Raw genomic sequence first — 20,651 nt, 5'->3', positions numbered from 1 at the left:
AGGTGGGATACAGGGGAGACAGCAATGTGTGTGCTGTAGGTAGGATACAGGGGAGACAGCAATGTGTGTGCTGGAGGTGGGATACAGGGGAGACAAGCAATGTGTGTGCTGGAGGTGGGATACAGGGGAGACAGCAATGTGTGTGCTGGAGGTGGGATGCAGGGGAGACAGCAATGCATGTGCTGTAGGTGGGATACAGGAGAGCCATATATGTGTGCACTGGAGGTGGGATACAGGGGAGACAGCAATGTGTGTGCTGGAGGTGGGATACAGGGGAGACAGCAATGCATGTGCTGTAGGTGGGATACAGGAGAGCCATATATGTGTGCACTGGAGGTGGGATACAGGGGAGACAGCAATGCATGTGCTGTAGGTGGGATACAGGAGAGCCATATATGTGTGTGCTGGAGGTAGGACACAGGGGAAAGAGCAATGGGTGTCTTGGGGGTTTGATACAAGAGAGAGATCATTGTATGTGCTGGAAGTAGGATATGGGGGAAGACCAATGTGTGTTTTGGAGGTGGGATACAGGGAAAAGACCATTGTGTGTGCTGGGGTGGGATATGTGGGAGAGAATAATGGGTGTGCTGGGGGTGGAATACAAAGGAAGGACCAATAGTGTGTGTTGGTGGTAGGATTTCACTACTAGAACATACTCTGTTCAGCTAAAATCAGGACTGGAGTTTGATATCCCAGACAGAAAGTGAAGTGACAGCCAAGAATTAGCAATATATTTGTATGTAAATTGTAATGTCAAAACGCAATATATAGTAGAAGGAAACAGACATTTTCATGAGCGTAAGTTACAGGTCTTCCGCAATGAGCAAAAAGCTGGTAATTAATTTAACAATTGTAAGAGCTCCTAATTTCCATTCAAAACATTTTAGTGAGAAAAATAAAATCTTAATCCCACAGACACATAGTGCTATCATATCTGCATTAGCAGCAGAAATAAAGAAAATGAAACAAAACCATATCATAGTATAATAAATATCCTGGTAGTTCTAACTACTCTAAAGCTCCTGATAATAAACAAATATTTTACTTTTTAGAATGAAGTCCATATGAAAGTACAATGCTATTTAAGATTATAACAATGGCAATCACTTCCATTTCACAGAGTCATAAAAATGTCACATATTTTGCAGGATGAGAATATTTAAGCAAAACCGAGCTCAGGCCACAATCCTCTGGTGTCATCTAATGTCAATGCATGCAGAGAGAAGCAAGCAGAAGAAGCAGTGCAAAGATTAAGTGGGAAAAAGATGGGGGGGTAAGGAAAAGAAGAAGGGGAGACACTGGGGGGAAGGAGAACCTACAGGTCAAAGCTTCGATAGGGGGTGCTCAAATCCACAACGGAAGATATTACAGACAGGGGGACCTTGAGATATTTTTTGTGGGTATCGTTGAGTACAGCAGTACGCTTCTTGTTAATCATACCGAAATCATATTTTTCTATACAAAGCCGACACGAAAAGTATTCATTTACTGGGAAAGTAGAACAGAGTCATAGTAGAAGCAACGCTGACCCCAAAACAAAAGTGCAAAAACTGACTGTAGAAGCCGCCATATTGGCCTCTGACTGACAGCACTATTAAGAAGTAGACTCCCCATTTGCAGGTCCGTCATGTGCGCACGTCCTGTGATGTGTAGACAGTACAAACTTTGGCAGCTATTAATTGACCTTAGCTCTGTTTAGGGTGTGTGTGGTATTATGCTGCTGCTAATGTCAGCAGACATGGGTTAGGGAGCAGTTAGTTTTCAACCACGGGTAACATAGCATGAAGAAGAGCCGATTTCTTACAATACAAAGCGTGGCTTCCCAAAGTGAATACAGGTGTTGTCCTTTTATTACCCTGCAACAGTATAGCTAAGAAGCATTGACTCTGGTTCAGGTGCACTTTAAACAGGAGCCAGACATTTCAGTGGCAATCACCAAAGTAAAACTCTAATAATAATAGACTGAACAGAATAAATCAGCGAACAAACCTCCTGTCTTTCAACATCCATATTCCAGACAACAATACTGCCATCTGCGCTGCAGGAGATGAGCTGTTTAGAATGGTGTGCATAGGAGATGTGCTGGATTTTATCACTGTGACAAAAGAAAAACAAGCATCCATTAGATTAAATGTGGCAAGCAAAAGATACTGATTTATGACAAGATACGTGATCATTTTAATAGAATTCTGTCAAAGGATGCACCACATTTTTCGAAGATCCCTAATACACTTGTAAACACTGTACATTTCACATCAGGCCCCCAACACTCCCCATTATGAAAGCCAAGGGACAATGTCATAGAACAATCCCCCTTGGCACATCTGAATGGTCTAATGGAGTTCCATATTTGTGCCAAGTTACAGCAATGCAAAGCCTTGTCCCTTCCATTACATCCCATTCATTCTTAACCACAATGTCATGGCAGATACAAAATGCCATAGTAAATCGCATGAGTAAGAAGTGGGCAGGAACAGCAGTAATATCTTTGCCTTAACAAGGCTTTGACTACCAGGATTGTTCAGCGTTCACAAAGCAGATGGAAGAGTGCCTTTGTTTCAAACCTCAACCAAAATAGATTCTTCAAGACAGCGTGAGACCTTATGGGCTTCTGTTGACACGCTTTTGTTCTCTGCCCATACAAGTCAATGGGTATGGAAAAGCAGCTTGATGCAGCTTAGAAACCAGTCAACTGCAGGTCAGGTGGTCAACTGCAGGTCAATTACACCTCTGAATGATCTCTGAAGCATTGCAAACTGCTCTCAAATGCGAGTGGAATGCACTTGAATGCAAGCTGAATTTGCCCATCAACACAGACACTTAGATGAAAAATTAAAGCTAGCCTGTGATTGGAGCAAAGAAAAAAACAAAATAGAAGATAACCTCTCATAGATAACCTTTCTTCTCCTGTGAACTGTTCATCCAATTGAAAGAATAAAAGCTGAATGAAGCTCCATACTGATCATCTAAAGCAGGGATAGGCAACCTTGGCATGCCAGCTGTGGTGAAACTCCAAATCCCATCATGCATCCGCTTCTGGAAGTCATGCCTGTGGCTGTCAGTCGTGCAATGCCCATGTAGTTTCACCACAGCTGGAGTGCCAAGGCAGCGTACACCTGGTCTACAGCATGCTAACATTCTTGTTCTCCTACACACAGAAATGAAGTTGAAAGGTTCTTGATTTCTAAAGGCAACAAGGGGTTTTCCTATTCCTAATGAGTTAGCCCAAAAGGCAGCTTGCTGGCAAGCAATGAGAGTACGGGAACACTAGTTACTTGGAAGTGAACAGAAAGGCTCAGATGTTATGGCCATTGGTATACCAGATATAACCAGAATATCATTGTAGAAGTGAACTTGTACAGATTTCTCAGCACTTCTCCGGATACTTGATCAAACACAGCCTTCTAGCCTCTTCAGTTCATCAATGTGACATCATTTTATCTGTGTCTTATCTACAGGCAAAGAAAATGAGAGCAGGTGCTAAAGGTAAATGTTCTTTCCCTGGTACTCTGAAGGATGGAGTTTGGACACCATACCTAGGAGGGATAGGAGGACAATGATGGGTGCAGCACATACATCTACAGACCGTGCAGTCCAAGTGAACACTTGTGTGTACTGAGCCACCCCACTTAAATCCCTCTTTTAGCCTCGGGGTCACTAGGAACATGCACCATGCACTCCATTTTGACAGTTTGCATCTAGTTCAGGGGCACCACTCTTCGGCCCTTCAGCTTTTCTAGAACTACAAGTCCCATAAGGCGACTCTGGGAGCCATGCCTATAGTGGTCATAGGCATGATGGGCTTCTTAGCTTCACCACAGCTGGAGGGCTGAAGTTTGGCTACCGCTGCCCTAAAAAAAAACAGTTCTTTGAAACAAAGTGTGTGTACAGAAGACTGAAAAGCCCGTCTCACCAGGCATTTCTCTACAGAAGGAGCTGAAATGCTCCACGGCCTGTTTCCAGGCAACAGATATCAGCCGTCCTCCCAAGGTGCATGAAAGATGCTCAGTGGGATTGTGTACAAAACACTAAACACATCATCGGACACAGATGACATCTTCTTTTAAGTGATCACAATAACAGCAACAGTTGTCATGGACTAATCAGTGACTCACGTGTAATTTTATCATTACGTGCACAAGAGCACGCCGCCACATGGAAAACTGGTTATTTAAGAGAAACGCTCAGGGGGAGGGCTGCACATTAACGCTCGCTGGTTGCTCAATCTACCTAGAAGTGTGCTTGTATTTGTGCAGGGGGAAGACAAATTATTATGGAATTCAGGTCTGTCCAGTCCAGGGGCAAGCAGAATTTTTTAAGAGCCAAGTTTTATTGACAACAACTAGAGCAGGGGTAGCCAAACTTCGGTCCTCCAGCTGTGGTGAAACTGCAAATCCCATCAAGCATCTGCCCCCGGGAGTCATGCCTGTGGCTGTCAAGAGTCTTGCAAGGCCTAAAGTAGGGCAGAAGCTGTCATTTTTAAGGAGCATTGGCTACCTGGCTCCTGGGATTTGTCCAGCCCTGTATATGTACTGTATGAATGTATGTATATTAGGGATGCACCAAAATTTCAGCCGAAAATGGTACTATGGGCAAAATGTCAAAATTACCAAAACAGCCAAAAATGCGGTATATCCCTAGCTTTACTCCTTTTTGCTAGGCGCCGGTCTGTGTCCCCTCGGATTCCCGCTGCTTTCCCCGGCCTGTGTCAGCAGAGGCAGCAGGGATCAGAAGAGGCAAAGAGCTGATCCAGCTGCCGACACCCAGTGGGGAGGAGAGAAGCTGTCAGGCCAAGCGGGGCGGTGCAGCGAGGAGACAGCTGTCAGGAGGCAACGAGAGCTCGGCCTCCTGTGACAGGCAGAGCAGTCAGGATGAAGAGTACTGATCGCTAAATGTTTCTAAATAACTGAGGACATAGTAAGCTATGTCCCCAGTTATGAATGAACAGGTGCACTTATTTGGTGGCCACTGCAGCCGGACCTATTCTTCCCACATTTACCCCCTCAAAATAAAGTGCTTACTTGTGCCCTTGTAGTTCCAGTGCCGTTCCTTTTCGTCCCCCAATGTCCCACATGATAATGGAATGATCTGAGCTGCCTGAGAACAGAAGTCTTTGTACCGCATCCCAGCACAAGGTGGTCACCCCAGCTGTAAGGAAAGAAAGTGCACATTTGTACAACAGCAACTACACAAATCTACTGGATTATGAACACCAGGTTGAGGAGCCAGTCTGTCCAATCCAGGAGCCAGCAGGTTTTTGTTTTTTTTTAGGAGCCAGCTCCATTGACAACAACTAGAAGAAACCTCAAAAGTTAGTAATTTTTAAGGAGCATTGGTTAGCTGGCTCCTAGGATTTGTCCAGTCCTGATGATGAACATGCATATAGAATCAAGGGACATCTGACATACGCCATATAGAATCAAGGGACATCTGACATACACCATATAGAATCAAGGGACATCTGACATACACCATATAGAATCAAGGGACATCTGACATACCCCATATATAATCAAGGGACATCTGACATACCCCATATATAATCAAGGGACATCTGACTTACCCCATATAGAATCAAGGGACATCTGACTTACCCCATATAGTATCAAGGGACATCTGACTCACCCCATATACAATCAAGGGACATCTGACTTACCCCATATACAATCAAGGGACATCTGACTTACCCCATATACAATCAAGGGACATCTGACTTACCCCATATACAATCAAGGGACATCTGACTTACCCCATATACAATCAAGGGACATCTGACTTACCCCATATAGAATCAAGGGACATCTGACCTACCCCTTTAAAATCAATGGACATCTGATTTGCCCCATTCTGGTCCTCCCAGAATAGGTTACAACACCAATACCAGTTCAAGAAACAACAACCTGTGGAACCAAACCACTTTCTATTTCTCCCATCAACAACTATATGTTACCTACACCTTTACACTGTCACAACTGCCTATCCAGATGTAAAACTAGGAAGGACACAAATCAAACACATAAGAAAACTGGTTGTTATCAATACAAGCCTTCACACTTCCAGGCTTCAATGAACAAGCAGGTGACACCAGAAGTTAAAAAAAAACTGAAACCCGAAATTGTGGTGTCACCACGCTGGCTATACAGTGTAGCTAAGATGTGCGAGTCTGAACACTTGATAAATAAAATTTCAAATATTTGGCAGGTAAAATGGTTCATAGAGGTAAATGTCATTTGTTTCTAGCTGCTTGATTGGCACTCTTCTTTTATAGTATCCGGGGCTAATACCCAACACAAGAGAACAATGTATAAAGGCAATACCTAATAACTAAAGAAAGAACAACGTTAGGCTGTGTTACCATAGCACAGTCATGGAAAAAAACCCTCAGATACAAGATCTGGGGATTAAGAGAAGTCTAGGCAGGTAAATTGCTGTAATTAGAGGTTAGCGTTAATTGCTCGATGCTTAACACAGTCGTGGGAAGGCGTGGACGAATGTCATTGAAAGGACTTTTTCTCCATAACATTTACACAGGGCTCTGAGATTATTGTGATGCTGAGATTAATGTGATGTCTCACTATTGCCAAAAGGGATATACAAGATTGTGTTCTTGAAAGCACAGAAAGTAATATAGAATTCCATTCGAATTAGCACTGGCGACATTTTCTTACGGGTGCTGTTGGAGGTATGAAGGGGCTTTAATGGTCCTGGTGGCTGCATTACTAAGTAGGAGATAAAATGACGTCTTATTTTTGAAGTAATTTACCTGATGTCCGCTCACCTGTATGTCCCTTAAATGTGGTAATGAGGCTGCAGTTGTCTTGTTCAAGTTTTAGAATTGTAACCTGCCCAGAATGATCCCCGACAAAGACGTGTTTCGTCTCCACGTCAAATCTGTCAAGCTGATGTTAAGGGACATAAAGACAAAAGCAGGGTGCCTGATCTCTTCTTCCATTACTCATAATCAAACGGGTCAGCCTTTATCCCTTCATATAATAATACCAACACATCTAAACCCTAAATTAATGACTTACATTTTGAAAAGAAAACTTTTTTTAAAATGTTTTTCATTAATGAGTTTTTACATTTTTATTATTTTATTATTTATTATCATTCTTTATTGCATCTTAGCACTGGTGATCTCCTCCAACCTCAATTAGCCATTTACTACATCTTGCATCAGCCGCACATCATTGCTCTGGACAGGCTACTGGATAGTGACAACAGTAGACTGTTCCTGCGCAATGTGTATCTGCACAGCCACCTTAAAGCAGAACTACAGGGAAAATTATTATTAACCCTTGTTAAGCGCTCGTTTTGGTCCGGGGAGGAAAATAAAGTTATACTTACCTGATGCTCGGAGCCAGCCAGCTGTGACAGCGCTCCCCCTGCCAGTCTCCGCCTCTACTCCAGTGATGGTATATCCCTTGGCGTCCTCATATCCTATACACTGTATATTGGACATGATGATTTATGGGACCTTAGGCCACTGCAGCAGAGGGGGAGAGAGGTTGGAAGGACTGGACTAAGAGCAAGTCAGCTCAGAGGATCAGGCGAGTATAACTTTTTTTTCCTCCCTAGACCAAAATGAGCACTTAAGCCATGCAGTGTGAGGGTAGCCCCACTGCAAGGGTTAATAAAAAATTTCCCAGAGTTCTTCAAGTCTTCGGTCAGGGACACGTGTGTCAAGGTGCTATACAAGAAAATTGGATCACCGCACACCAGCTATGTCCAAACTCTCTTTATTTTTTCATAAAACTGACTATGACTAAGCGCCTGTATGCGTGAAACGTATCAACGGTCTCAATTCCTCTCCTGTGTTTATGATAGAATACAGAAAGCGATTGGATAAAGCTGGTGTGTAGTCACCCAATTTTCCTGCATAGTGGTGGTCAGCAAATGAGCTGGATGAGAACCTGGATATAGCAGGTAAGCATGGACTAACCTGGAGCGACACACTGCTTTTCTTAATAGGAGTCAAGGTGACAATGCAGGAACACAGTTGGAGAACAGCTGTCACTTTATCACAGTAAATGAACAAGGACTTTTATGACAGGATCTCAGGTATTAATCTTATTAAAATCTGCAAAGACAGAAAACAACTTTAAATCACATCTAAAGCTTCTATAAGATTTTAGTGATTGGTTTTACATACACTTTAGAGCAGTGGTTCTCAACCTGTGTAACCTCAAGACCCACATTTGTCCTTGGTCATTAAGTCGCGACCCAAGTCGCACTGCAATGGAACAAGCGGCATTGCGGTACCACATGTTCCGGTGCGGGAGATTGAACTGTGGACGGGAGGTTTGCAATTCAAATGAATGGCAATGCAACGCACCTCCCGCAACCGAACCCGTAGTAGGTGTGATTGTGTGGTATAGTGCGTTAATTGCACAGGACTGTTCGATTACCGCACTGTACTATTGTGAATAGGCCCTCAAAAACACTACCAGACACACACAACCACAGACACAATCTCACACACATATACACTCAAAAAAAGTTTTGTTTTTTTTTTGATCCACCCAGTCTACCTACCTTACGAGAACGGGAGTGGATCCTCAGCCTGGGGTCCAGTGTGGGCTGCTGTGCTGTGATGGAGCTCCATCCATATGTGCAATGCTTGTACAACTCCCTTGAGCGCCCTGTAGAGGTGCCGGGAGCCAAAATGTGACGTCACTCTGGTCCAGGCACCTCTACGGGGCGCGTGAGGGAGCTGTAAGCAATGCATGTGTGGATGAAGCTCCCTCACGGCCATAGCTTCATCCCACCCCACCTCAATTTGACAATTGGCGCCGGGGAGCATAATTTGAATGTCTACTTGGAGCGAGAACTGACAGTGCTGTGCCTCTCACCTAGAAAAGTGGAAGGCACGTAGCGTCCCACTGAATATAGGGTCATGACCCACTTTTGGGTCACGGCCCACCAGTCGAGAACCAAGGCTTTAGAGAGACCCTGTCAGGAAACTAAGCATAGCCAAAATGCTCTTCCTGCAAAAGAAAAAAGTAATTTCTTCTACTGCTGAGCAGAAACTTTTCCTCTGAAATCTGCTGAGAAACCAACACTTCTGGGAGTGTCAATCTCCTGGTTCCCTGAAGCATGTAGTGGTTCATCCCAGTGACCTTTGTGCCACTATAGGGGACAGTAGGCATGTGGAGGTTAATGGAAGGAACCACTGAGCACAGCAGGGGGACCAGGATATCAACACTTCCATGAGTGCCGTTTTCTCAGCAGACTTTAGAGGAACGTTTCTGCTCAGCGAAATGGCACAGGCAGTAGGAGAGATGATGATTTAGTGTCTCTGTGTGCAGGGAAAGCTTTTTGGCTAATTTTAGTTTCTTGAAAGGATCACTAAGTAAAACAGCTTTTTGTGGTGATCAGTGCCAAATCTCAGTGATTGGCAGCTAGGAGAGGCAATGTGCTGCTTTCTGTCCCTTTAATTGTTTATCAACGAGTCAGTTGACTCAAAAGTGATGATAGAGCAGATGTGACACAGGATATACCACAGGATGGATTCTCAATATTTATTTATTTTTTTATAGATGATATAAACAGGGGGGACAGGATACTCCTATTATGGTCACAGCATCCAGGAACTCAAGAGCAACATGTCACCAATACAATAACAAGGAGATATGGGAAATTGTCAGGTGGGTTTGGCTCGCCAACATCTACCAAAAACATAAACCAGTTTTAGGTGGACCGACCCTTTAACAGTCTGTTCCGAGGAAGAGAACAAAGCACATGCTGTACATACTTACACACTGTACACACTTACAGTCCACTTCACCAGGGCTAGGACTGCTGGAAAGGTTTGCAGGACACACACTCTCAAATTGTTTAAACCTTTAAAACACAACTGTGTTAAAAATGTAAAAATCAACACTACACATTTTTTTCCTTTAGCTTTGAGCATGACCAATGTCTAGTATACTCGGAAGTACTATCATTGCTCTTCAGAAGTTTCTAGTAACTTGTCATTTATCAGACATGTCAACCAGTCTCTTCTGTCTAGGCCCCTTGTGGTCTAAGGGCCAAACTAAGCCCCTTGGGACATGCTGTGTGGCTATTTACAGATACCAGCACTCTTGTAGTTAAAGCTTCTATTTGTGAAAAGGTTATGACAGTGATCTCCAGCAGTCTCATGCAGCATGTCCCCAGTATCTCTCAATCTCCTTTAGTGTGCCTACAGTCTCCAACTACCCTTGCTGCATGTCTTCAGTCCCCGATCACCTTCCTCTACTATGTCTGAATTATCTGACAGTATCTTGTCACATACTGAATATTTTGTGTGGCCCTTTGGAGCTGTCAGGGGCCTCAGTTGAGGCTCCCTACACCTTGTAAATTGCCAACCACTGGTCTAGATGCAGATATGCAAGAACATTTTGCCTTTGTGGTCATATAAAATGTCACCAGTGATGAAACCAGTAACATTATGAAGAAAATTGTACAGTTACCAGCTTAGGCATGCCATTTGCCACTTGCAGTAGGAAGAGTTAAATATTGTTACTTGCAATAAAATAATTGTCTAATCGAAGGGATTTAGAAGGTTATCCCCGACCTCCAAATGAATTTAATTTCCACATTAAAACATGTGCTGGGCGTCACATCAAACAAGCCACCAAAGCAAGTACATTCCATCCGTCCACATTGCAGATCATTATTAGAACAGATTACCGATTGTTATATGTACATTAATATTTAAATTATGAGATGCACAGGTCTGATATGGAGGCTAAGTTATTATCACTCTTGCCTACAGCCCTGGAATCATAGGTTTAATTCTCACGAAGGATTTCGTTTAAAAAGCAGTCTCTAGAGATGTATAGCCAATAGGACAGTTACTCATACAATACACTTTTTTAATTTCCTTTGATGTAGAGTGGTCACCATAACCAACATAGATTTCAGGTTAATGAAACCTGAATGCAGTCAGTGAAGTAGTTAAATCAAAGAGCAAGAAGAGGTTATCATTACCCTTGCTTTAACTACCTTACCGACTGCATTGCAGTGGCAGTTCTCATACTTCTGTCCTGAAACATTTTCTTTAAAACAAAGTCAACAAGCATGCCTCTTTCATCACCAAATGGCTATAAGAGTAGCAGAGGTCAGAGAGTGGGTTCCGACTTGTGTAAAAGTGATTGAGAAATAGAGACATAAATTCTGCTTTGGCAGCCTCATGACTGGTGTTATGCAGGCAGCTGTTTTTACTAGTTCTAGCTGATTCACACTGGTTCTAGTATACAAGAAGCCAAACTAGGCTGGAAGCACGAGTTGAATGATCACGGAGCTTCAACTTCTACAGCGATTCTCCTAATCAACCAAAATATTGTAGTAGATAGCTCCAGAACAGATATTTCATTATTTGTGAGTTTAATCACTCTGCATCTATATATTGCTTAGCTTTAGATCCCAAATGTTACCAGCTCAGCCCAACTGATTATGTGGAAATCTTATTGTCCTGGATGGATTTTGTGTATATTTACCATACATCAAAAAGAGGGTAACTAAGGACACAGGCACGCATCTGAGACCCTGCACAGCCCATCATAGATCCTGTAGACCTCACCACAGACCCCCCCACAGCCCACCTGAGACTCTCAGATGGGCTGTGCAGGATCTATGGTGGGCTCTGCAGGGTCCCTTTCCCTGCAGCTTCCCAGCCTGCCTCAGGGACATCCTGACGTCAGATCATGGGGTATGGCCAGCCCCGAGCCGCCCGCAGCTTCTCCTCCACCTCTGCCGGCCAGGCCGCATCTCACTGGGCCCTGCCTCTTCCTCCACCAGACAGCTCTCTCAGGCAAACTAGGCAGCCGCGAGGCCCCACGAGCGGTCACCTAATTTGCCTGATTAGGCAGTCGAGGCTCACTTCATTAATTTGCGGGTGGCGTTTTTTGCTGCCCCCTGGAAAGGGCCACCCAAGGTAAATGCCTCGTTTGCCTTGCAGTGTATATGCTCCTGGGCCCAGTGACAGAAAGCAGAGAAGGATCTGCTTGTCAACTGTGACACCAAGCAAGTGACTTTGCCTTTCTTTGAAGTGCTCTTCCAGAATATCAAAATAACTATGCAGTGCAGATTAGAAGCGAGGATGTGAATAGCCAAGTTGCTGGGGTTTTGCAGTGGGAGACGTGCACTGAACATCCTCGGTCTCCCCTGCCTCTGAGACCACCATCACCCACAACAAAGCCAGGGACGATGAATAATAACACTGCATATAGTTAATTTATTAAGACCATTGTGCAGAATGTTGAGCTCTCCTTCGGGGGCAGTTTTATGTAAATTTGCACTCTATGGTTTACTTAATAACACGGGAAAATTACATTTACTCACACGTGATAAACTGACTGCTATTAGCAATACATTTTTCTGACTTAAGCCTCAATTTATAACTTAGGAATGGAAGCATCTTCCTAAATTTAAACAGTTCAAAGCTTAATTTTCCTATTAATCTTGATCACCATCTCCAAAGGTTTCATTTCCTGCTCTCATAAATAGTCCCCTTACTGAAACTCCAAAAATGTTTTCACAAGTCACCGTATGTGATAATCCTTTCTGAACCGATTTGCATTTAAGATACGTGCAGTTATTCCATTAGGGAGTGAACAATTTTTACTATTATATTTTGTATTCTTTTAAAAAGCAAAACAGCACAGGCTAATGAAATGATGGCATAGATTACACTTTTGTGAAATGAGCTCTCAGTCTACAAACATCAGATGGTGATGTGAATGGCTGGTGTAGATCACTGCTCTTCATAATTAAGTAATTTATCTTCAGGTTAACACACTGGCAGACCATAATATTGTACGGTTCATATCACACATATGGTGAAAACATGGTGGATAAAAGTCATATTCAATTCATTCCAAAGAATGTGAAAGGATACTGCAGACATGAAGCACAAGCTGTAGTGCGATAGTTTCCCAGGCGTTCCCCGGTCTCCGAACAGTGCCATGTGAACAGCTTGTCCTGTCCTGTGCTCAACATCCACTCCATTTCCAGGACAAACAGAACCATTGTCAGTCGGCTCTGGTGGGCTGTAGAGACAGAATAGAAAGATAAAAGTCCTACATGTTATCATGTGTATGAGTTAATTTATTAGCTGTGTATCTAATAAAAAAACAGTTGTTACAGTGTCTGAGAATATGCAGTACTACAATATGCAATAGGCTGGTGAAAGGACATGGATGAAGGTAGGCACTAGTCCAGCTTTTTCAGTCATGAACGTTTTAAGGTATTTTGGCCCAGCCTCATATTTAGATTAAAATTACACCAAACTCTTAAATCTTAAAATTGCATTGAAGTGCCCTAACTATTAACATAGATGTAGTTTATTTGTGTATCATTTGGCTGTAGATCCTCTCATCCGACCAATCAGGAAGCTAGGCGGCCAGTCACTCTGCACGGCTTCCTGATTGGCAGAACTGGCTCCATGCTCTCTCATCACTAAGTGAAGACGGGCAGCGTGCAATGACTTGCTGCCCAGCTTCCTGATACCGGAAGCTCAGGTATCGGGCTAGTCATCAGAGCATTTGGGTGAGTACGAGTTCTCACCCAAATACTCGGCATCTGCACCAATACCGATACTAGTATCAGTATCGGTGCATCCCTAGTAAAAGCCATAGAATTCAAATAGGGTGTACTTTCTTTTTCACATGGCTATTTTATTTGTGTATCACTGGGCTGTGGATCCATAAATCATCTCTGAATTGGTGCCAACACTGTCCTTCCTTCTGGAGGGTGGCTACTTTTGTTCCCCTTGCTCCCTGTGTGTGTTGTAAAGTAGTCACCGCTCCATGCTCGCTCCCGTGATGGACTACAATCTCACGTTTAGTTTACCAATTTGTATTGAATGGAGAAAATAACTACATTTAATAATAGATATAAAAACAACAAATACAGTATCTCAGAACAGTTTACAGCAAAAGCTAATAGATAGTGTGAGCAAGAGCTGCACACTTTGTTGTGAGCTCCCAAGCTTTCTGCACACCCAGCCCTCAGATCATACAAACAAAAGCTTTCAGGACCACATCAGATTGGCCATCAGCTCAGTCACACAGCTATTGCTGCTGAGGAGAGGTGGTTTATTCCTCCCCAGACTCCCAATGCCAACTATGATGAAGGGCAAAAGACTGAAACTGGGCACACAGAACTCCAGCACAGATAGCACAGTAAACGGCCAAAGATGAACTCTGCTGAACAACCACTTGCCAACTATTTATATCCAGGTGCATTTTAAACAGAATTTCTGCTATGCTCTATTTGCACGTGCACAAAATCCACCTTTTGTGGAAAAAAACATATTTCTTCATGTGGTCCCCAGCCTCTAAAAGTCCCACACATATGAAAATAAAACTAAAACTAAATGTGTGCACTGACAAAATTCCTCCTTGACATGCCAGCCTATATGGGTCTGAAGCATAAAAGCTCCCTATACCAATAGATGCCAGCTTCTGTTATCCTGCTCTACCTAAACCTGTAAGTCTAAAAAACAAAATGTAATATTGCAAGTCGTGGTCCTTTAAGCTGTACAACCCTTGTGTTTTTTTCCCACTGCAATGTTATTGATATTACCTGCCCATCCTGCCAGTTGTGAGAATGCCATTTCCTCTTTTAAGGCTATAATGCCAATAAAGCTGTAAACCTAGTCATCAAGATGGACTTTAGCTGTACATGCCCATGCATGCTGCTTGTGCACATACCCCTGCTGGCACTGCTGTAATGCTTGCCTATAATTGCATTGTACACCATCTTCCCTGCTCTGTACAGCTTGAATGACAACAGCTCATGGAGGAAGAGATATGACTAACTGCTGAGCATTCTCTAATCCCATAGCCCTTTCTGCTCCGGTACTTCGTTTTTTTTACAATATCATTTACATATTACTAGTATTGCTCTAACTTGATGGAGCTATCCTCCTCTGCTTTTTGTAGACTTCCCATCTGCTTTAATTTCCGCTGTGACTCATCATGATGTAGTAAAGGGGTTGACCAAAAAGTGTAGCTCTTCAATTATAAAAAAGTGTAAAACACCAGCTGGCTTATATAAATCAGTTCTGAATAACAGAAATATCTTAATATACATCAGCTTTATCACAAATGAAACATGTTTTGTACTAAGAGTTATGTTTATTCTCATTTATATAGGAATACATTTGATTTATAAATTTAAGAAAATAATGCCCAAACGCTGTGTGCACTAGCTGGATCCCCGCAATTCTAACATTCGTCAATTGAGCTGAGAGAAATGCAGAGTGGTATCCAGTGATTATTAGGCTAAAGAGCAACACATCCGACTGGTACCCAGATCAAATATTAGCCATGAATGACCTGCATAACTCAAAAGAGAGAAGTTTATTACCATACCAAATTCAAAACAGCGATTCTGTTTCTTACCTTGATATGTTCTTGTTGGGCTCATTTTGTTATAGTCTTCAGATAAAATAAATTCCTGTACAAAGAAATAACATTTATTATTACTTACTGTCACAAGCAAGGCTGCAAATTACTGTGTGGGGGCTCATGTCTGCAGTTCCCAAGAACCTTTGCATACCTCACTTCTCATGTCTGAATAATCGTCACTTCCTATGTATTGCATTTGCTCCTACATTTGGAAAGTTATACTTGTACAGTGGTACCTCGGTTCACGAACGCTTCTGTTCGCGAACAGGAAGTTCGGCAAAATTTTGCTTCCATTCATGAACTCTACATCGGGTGAAGAACACAACCACAACCATCTTCCCCGCTCTGACACATGGTTGTGGCTTCCTCTCGTCGAGATCACGATCTGATCACAGTTTGATTCGGTTCACAACAAATTCGGTTCGTGACCAGAATCGTCGAAAAAATTACGTTCGTGAACTGAGGTACCACGGTATGTACTCCAGTCAGGACAGAAATCTAAAGGATGTTTGTGTCAGGGACCCTGAAACTAATACATTAACATGATAGCCAGGGAACCAGTATTTTCAAAGAGCGGTCCGCAATCTCAACAGCCAAAACTTCCCTCATGACAGATGCACTTTAAATGTGTTTTTGGGTATATATGTCGACAAAATGTTTTTCAGCTATAGTTCTATGGAAACAAAACCTAAAACAGTACCCAACACCAGACCCTCACCCAAAAATTACACTCATCATCCTATTCCTCCCTTACGGCTTATACAAATTCATTTTTTCAGGAAGTGGGTATCCTATTTTTGCCGATGCACGCTCCCATTTCCTCAACCTAGGCGAGGATCTCGCGCATGCACAGTAGGGGGATGGCAGTCAGTGATCAGGAAGTCACAGCCAACTCCCAGATTCAAGATGGCACAGCGGAAGATCAGAAGCCCTGAGAAGAATCGTCAGCATGGAAGACAGCGCTGGACTTCATGGGCTGGTATGTTTGTGTTTTTTACAAGTCAAAAGCTACAGTACTTGAAGCTGCTGATTATTGTTAATATATTTATTTATAATCCTACAGGAAGATTATTGTTGAAATAAATTGTTTAACCACAGGGTCTCTTTAAATCTTTAGCATTGCATAACAAACCAAGTAAAGAAGCCCTCATCCTTCTGACAAATGCCAGCACTACCAGCCCAGAACAGGTTCCAATGGCCAAGAGGTAACTGCTGAGATTATTTGAGAAAGTTGTATAATAGACTTTGAATCACTTTCATTAATATTTCATTGTCAAGGTACCATAAATGTTATGTTATAACAAAAGGCTTTTGTAAAACAATCTTATACTACACACAGAATGTGTCCTCATTTGTACTCAGAGCATTGACATTCTTCTTCACTAAATCTGCCAAAACAGCATCTGACAAACCAGAACACACCTCCCTAAAATTGGCTTTTCAAACTCTCCAGGGACGGTTAACATAATCGGAATGTCCACATTTGTTAAAGTCTATACATATAGTAGGAGGGAGGAACATCTGATAGTATCCTTGGCATTCTCACAAAAGTAGTCACAGATATTCACAGGTAAGTGAAATAACACATTACCAGGCACACCTGCTATATAAAAAGTTCCATTGTAAGCTCATAATGCACACTTCATAAATGCTGTGTACTGGCTTCTTTTAATGGCAGTCCTACACATCTTCGGAAGAGTCTCAAAAACAACCTTGAGACTCAGACTGGATGAAACTATTGAAAAAGACCGCAGAGTCCAGCTGAATTTTTAGCTACTCAATTTTGGTGTCTATTGAACATGTCAAACGTTTTTGAATTTGCACTCTGTGATCCCGAACTTCCAAAACCAATTCTCAAGTGCCACTAAGAGGGGTGCTTTTCGGATCTCCTTACAGGATCAAAGGAGGAATAAATTAATGGCTGTGATATTTGGGGATATTAGCACAAATGGTGAGCGCTTTAGGGATGCAGTTCACTCGCAATATCTTGTTTTTTAGGCCAGGCTCACATAATTTTCCGGACCAAATCTATACCATTTGTTTTCGTTTTTTTTTAGCTTAAAATGAGCTTTCAGGTGCAGTCCAGTGCATTTGTATATGTTTTTGATTTGTTTCCATTCATTCCAGACCAGAGAAAAGGAGACAAGCGGTATTTTTGTTTTTTTAGCTGGTCCAGAACAGACTGCGCTGGTGTGAACAGAGCCCAGAAATAACATAGGGATACATTGGATTGCTTTTTTGGTCCAGGAACAAACTGTTCCGTTCTGGACATGATACGGACATGGTGTGAATAAGCCCTGAGGGCTTGGTAGCCCACTTTTAGTTAAACAAAAGTTCACACATCCACCTTGAATACCCTCACAGGGGTTGTTCAGTACAGTATCCATGCACCGCTTGCAACATAACATAAGTATAGCCTCCTGGCTTCCACTCTTCACATTAATATTTCTGACCCACCGGTCCTCTCTGTAGTGCTGTCCCGCACTTGTACTGGCCGCCCCTCAGGCTCTCGGCTCTCCCAGCCTCCCTGGCTGTCTTTGTGTGCCTCCAGCACACACACCACCTGATCCCCACTTTGACTTCTGGGTGGAGTCCTCTTGACCCCTGAAAACAGTCTGTTCCTTTTTCCCAGCAGGAGCTAATTCCCCTAGTCAGCATTCTTTCTTTAAGGGTTGTGCACACTTGTGCAATCATTGGGTGCTGGTCACCGCTAAACCCTGGACCCAGCAATGGAGATCTTATCCCTCCTGAATCACTTTGAAACCCCAGCCAGAATCCAGACAAACCCTTGCCTCCCGAAACCTCTCAGCCCCTCTGGCTGAGAGTCCTGGGTGACCATGACACCAAATTCTACCGTCGGATTGCCACACAATACCACATGGCTCTTTTTATCTATACATACTTGTGTTTCCACCAGGTCATTTGAAAAATAATTAGCAAAGTGTTTAATAAACACACGTGGTAGATGCAGACATCCAGCTTCTGTTTAAAACTGCTTACATATATGCCAAAAATAAAACTATCCGGGAGGGGGCACCATGGCAAAAGCAGAACAAAGCCGGAATTGAAATGAGGCTGGGCACCAGTATTCACAGGGATGCCGAGATGCATGTTCTCTTTTTATAGAACAGAGTGACTTTTGTGATTATAGCAGGCAAACCTTCCTACCGGACAGTTTTTTGAGGTAGCAACTGCAATGACTTGTCTAAGCATCTACACCAGCAGGCAGCACTCTGCAATTAAGTTTTTCTAAAATGCTTGCAATGTACAATATATAACTTAAATTGCTTTTATTTAAACAAAAATGAATCGTGAGCTTAAAATAATGCAGCACAAAATAACAAAAATACTTAGCTATGTTTCTGTCTGAATAGAGTAGTTCATCTGAGTGTATGGAGAGCACTAAGCAGCGGTGTGCTCTGGGCAAGCTGTTACTTAAAAGGAGAACTATGAGGTGAGTGCTTTCCACTCACCTCATAGTTCTAGCCGACCTGTGACAATGAGACTGTCACAGGTCGGCTCAGTAGATCGGGAGGTGAGCAAACACACACCGGGTTCGCTCACCTCTCGATCCTGTCACAGCTCTCTGCCGTGACAGGGGGAGGGGCTGGATTCCCCTCTCCCCACCAGCGCTGACTGGCGGAACAGACAGGGGAGGGGGCGGATACAGCTGGCTCTGCCTCTAGATAGGCAGAGCCAGCTGTCACTCACGCAGCTGGGCGGATCTCGACATCGATGACGGGATCCGCTCCGGCGTCTCAGTATACCGCGAGCTGTAGCTCGCGGTATACTGAGCCTAGGGTGATGGGAGGACGCTAGTTTGTGTCCTCCCGTTACCCTAAGGAGAACTATGGGGAAAAGCCCTGACCCCATAGTTCTCCTTTAAAGTGTATGTAAACCCCAACAATGAACTTCTCTTATTTACTCCCTTTTGGTTTATTGAACATACTACTGAAGGTGTTTTGTTATATCTGTTTGATGAGTGCAAACATATTCTACTGATCTGACTGAAATCTAATGCCGTCCTTTGTCATGTCCTGTATTATGTCAAGGAGTCTACTTAGCCCTTCTAGTTGTTATCTTCATTTCCTGCCAACAACAAAAACACTAGTAAAAGACATTGGATAACTTGCGTCATGTAGCCCTCAGGGGAAGTTCCACAGAAGCAAAGCATTGTATTTTTAATAGTGCAAACATAATACGCCGTGTTTTACCATAACAGTCCATGCAATTACAGGGAGAACAAGTACCTTATCACAGAGCTTTACAGAATACATAGACTGGCCACTCACCCTCTGGCCCACATAAAGCTGCCCACACACCTTACAATTTATCTGCAGATTTTCTGTGGTCAGATGGAAAAAGTGCAACAGATTGGCCCAGTTGGAGATTACTCCATCCACACAGTTAAGTGTAGATAGAGGAATCTGTTGCACCTTTTCCATCTGACCACAGAAAATCTGCAGATAAATTGTAAGGTGTGTGGGCAGCTTTAGTTTACCATCTAAGATCTCTATCACACTCATTCAGAGACATAAAACCAAAGGCACCTTAACCTGGGACTGCTTGCTTTTGGTGGAGGGACCAAGTGGTTTTAGTAGGGACAAAATAAGTATACACTTGTTAGGGTCTCCTTAATCCATAATATGAAGGTAACCCAATCGTCTGACTATTCATCTCAACAAAAATCTTACCATTAGATTATATGTGCATTTAACATATTGTATGCCTGTTATGTAGCTGTAAAAGCATCCGTTAAATAGACATCCAAAAGCCCTGAGACTGTTGCTGAGTGCCGCCATCTTGGATGAGATGTCAGCAGCCACAGCAGACCCGGAGCGGTCACTCGAGGCACATTATTATTCCCCTTTGCTCCTACCCTAGCAGCTACATTTAATGTTATGTAGGGAGGTGAAGGGAGGGGTGGAGATGCTGGGTCAGCACAGACCAGTATTAGACACTTCCAGAAGAGGAGACGTGCAAGGACGGAAGGGGCTTTGCTAGGGATTTGACTCTCCTGGAGTAGTGACATTTTTGAGTACATCCAACAGGCACATTGCGAAATGAATACAAAAAACAATGTCATCATCGACCAGCAAGCTTAGACAAATACCTACCTCCAGGTTTCGACTATAGGCACACTGAAATTAAAATTTAAAATCCGAAACGAAACCAAGATTTTAAAAAATGTCAGGCCGAAACCAAAAATGCTCTTACCTTTTCAAATTTTTTAATATTTTTTTAAATTAAATA

At 43.0% G+C, this 20,651-nt stretch overlaps 1 protein-coding gene across 1 annotated transcript in view; it reads right to left on the bottom strand.

The window, feature by feature from the left end:
- The window catches only part of WDFY2 (WD repeat and FYVE domain containing 2), an 81,008-nt gene that overhangs the window by 18,703 nt on the left and 41,654 nt on the right, over positions 1-20,651 (bottom strand). The window contains exons 4-8 of the mRNA XM_018556460.1: positions 15,393-15,447; positions 12,884-13,034; positions 6,779-6,891; positions 5,022-5,148; positions 1,990-2,095 (exon numbers count right to left, since the gene is read on the bottom strand). Of these exons, the coding sequence (XP_018411962.1) occupies positions 1,990-2,095; positions 5,022-5,148; positions 6,779-6,891; positions 12,884-13,034; positions 15,393-15,447 (552 nt within the window). The remainder of the gene's footprint in view (positions 1-1,989; positions 2,096-5,021; positions 5,149-6,778; positions 6,892-12,883; positions 13,035-15,392; positions 15,448-20,651) is intronic.

This window comes from Nanorana parkeri, unplaced genomic scaffold (genome assembly GCF_000935625.1).
Source record: "Nanorana parkeri isolate BGI_ZX_2015 unplaced genomic scaffold, ASM93562v1 scaffold238, whole genome shotgun sequence".
NCBI classification, from domain to species: Eukaryota; Metazoa; Chordata; class Amphibia; order Anura; family Dicroglossidae; genus Nanorana; species Nanorana parkeri.
The sequence above is the reverse complement of the archived record's forward strand: the minus strand, read 5'-3'. Positions and strand labels throughout refer to the sequence as shown.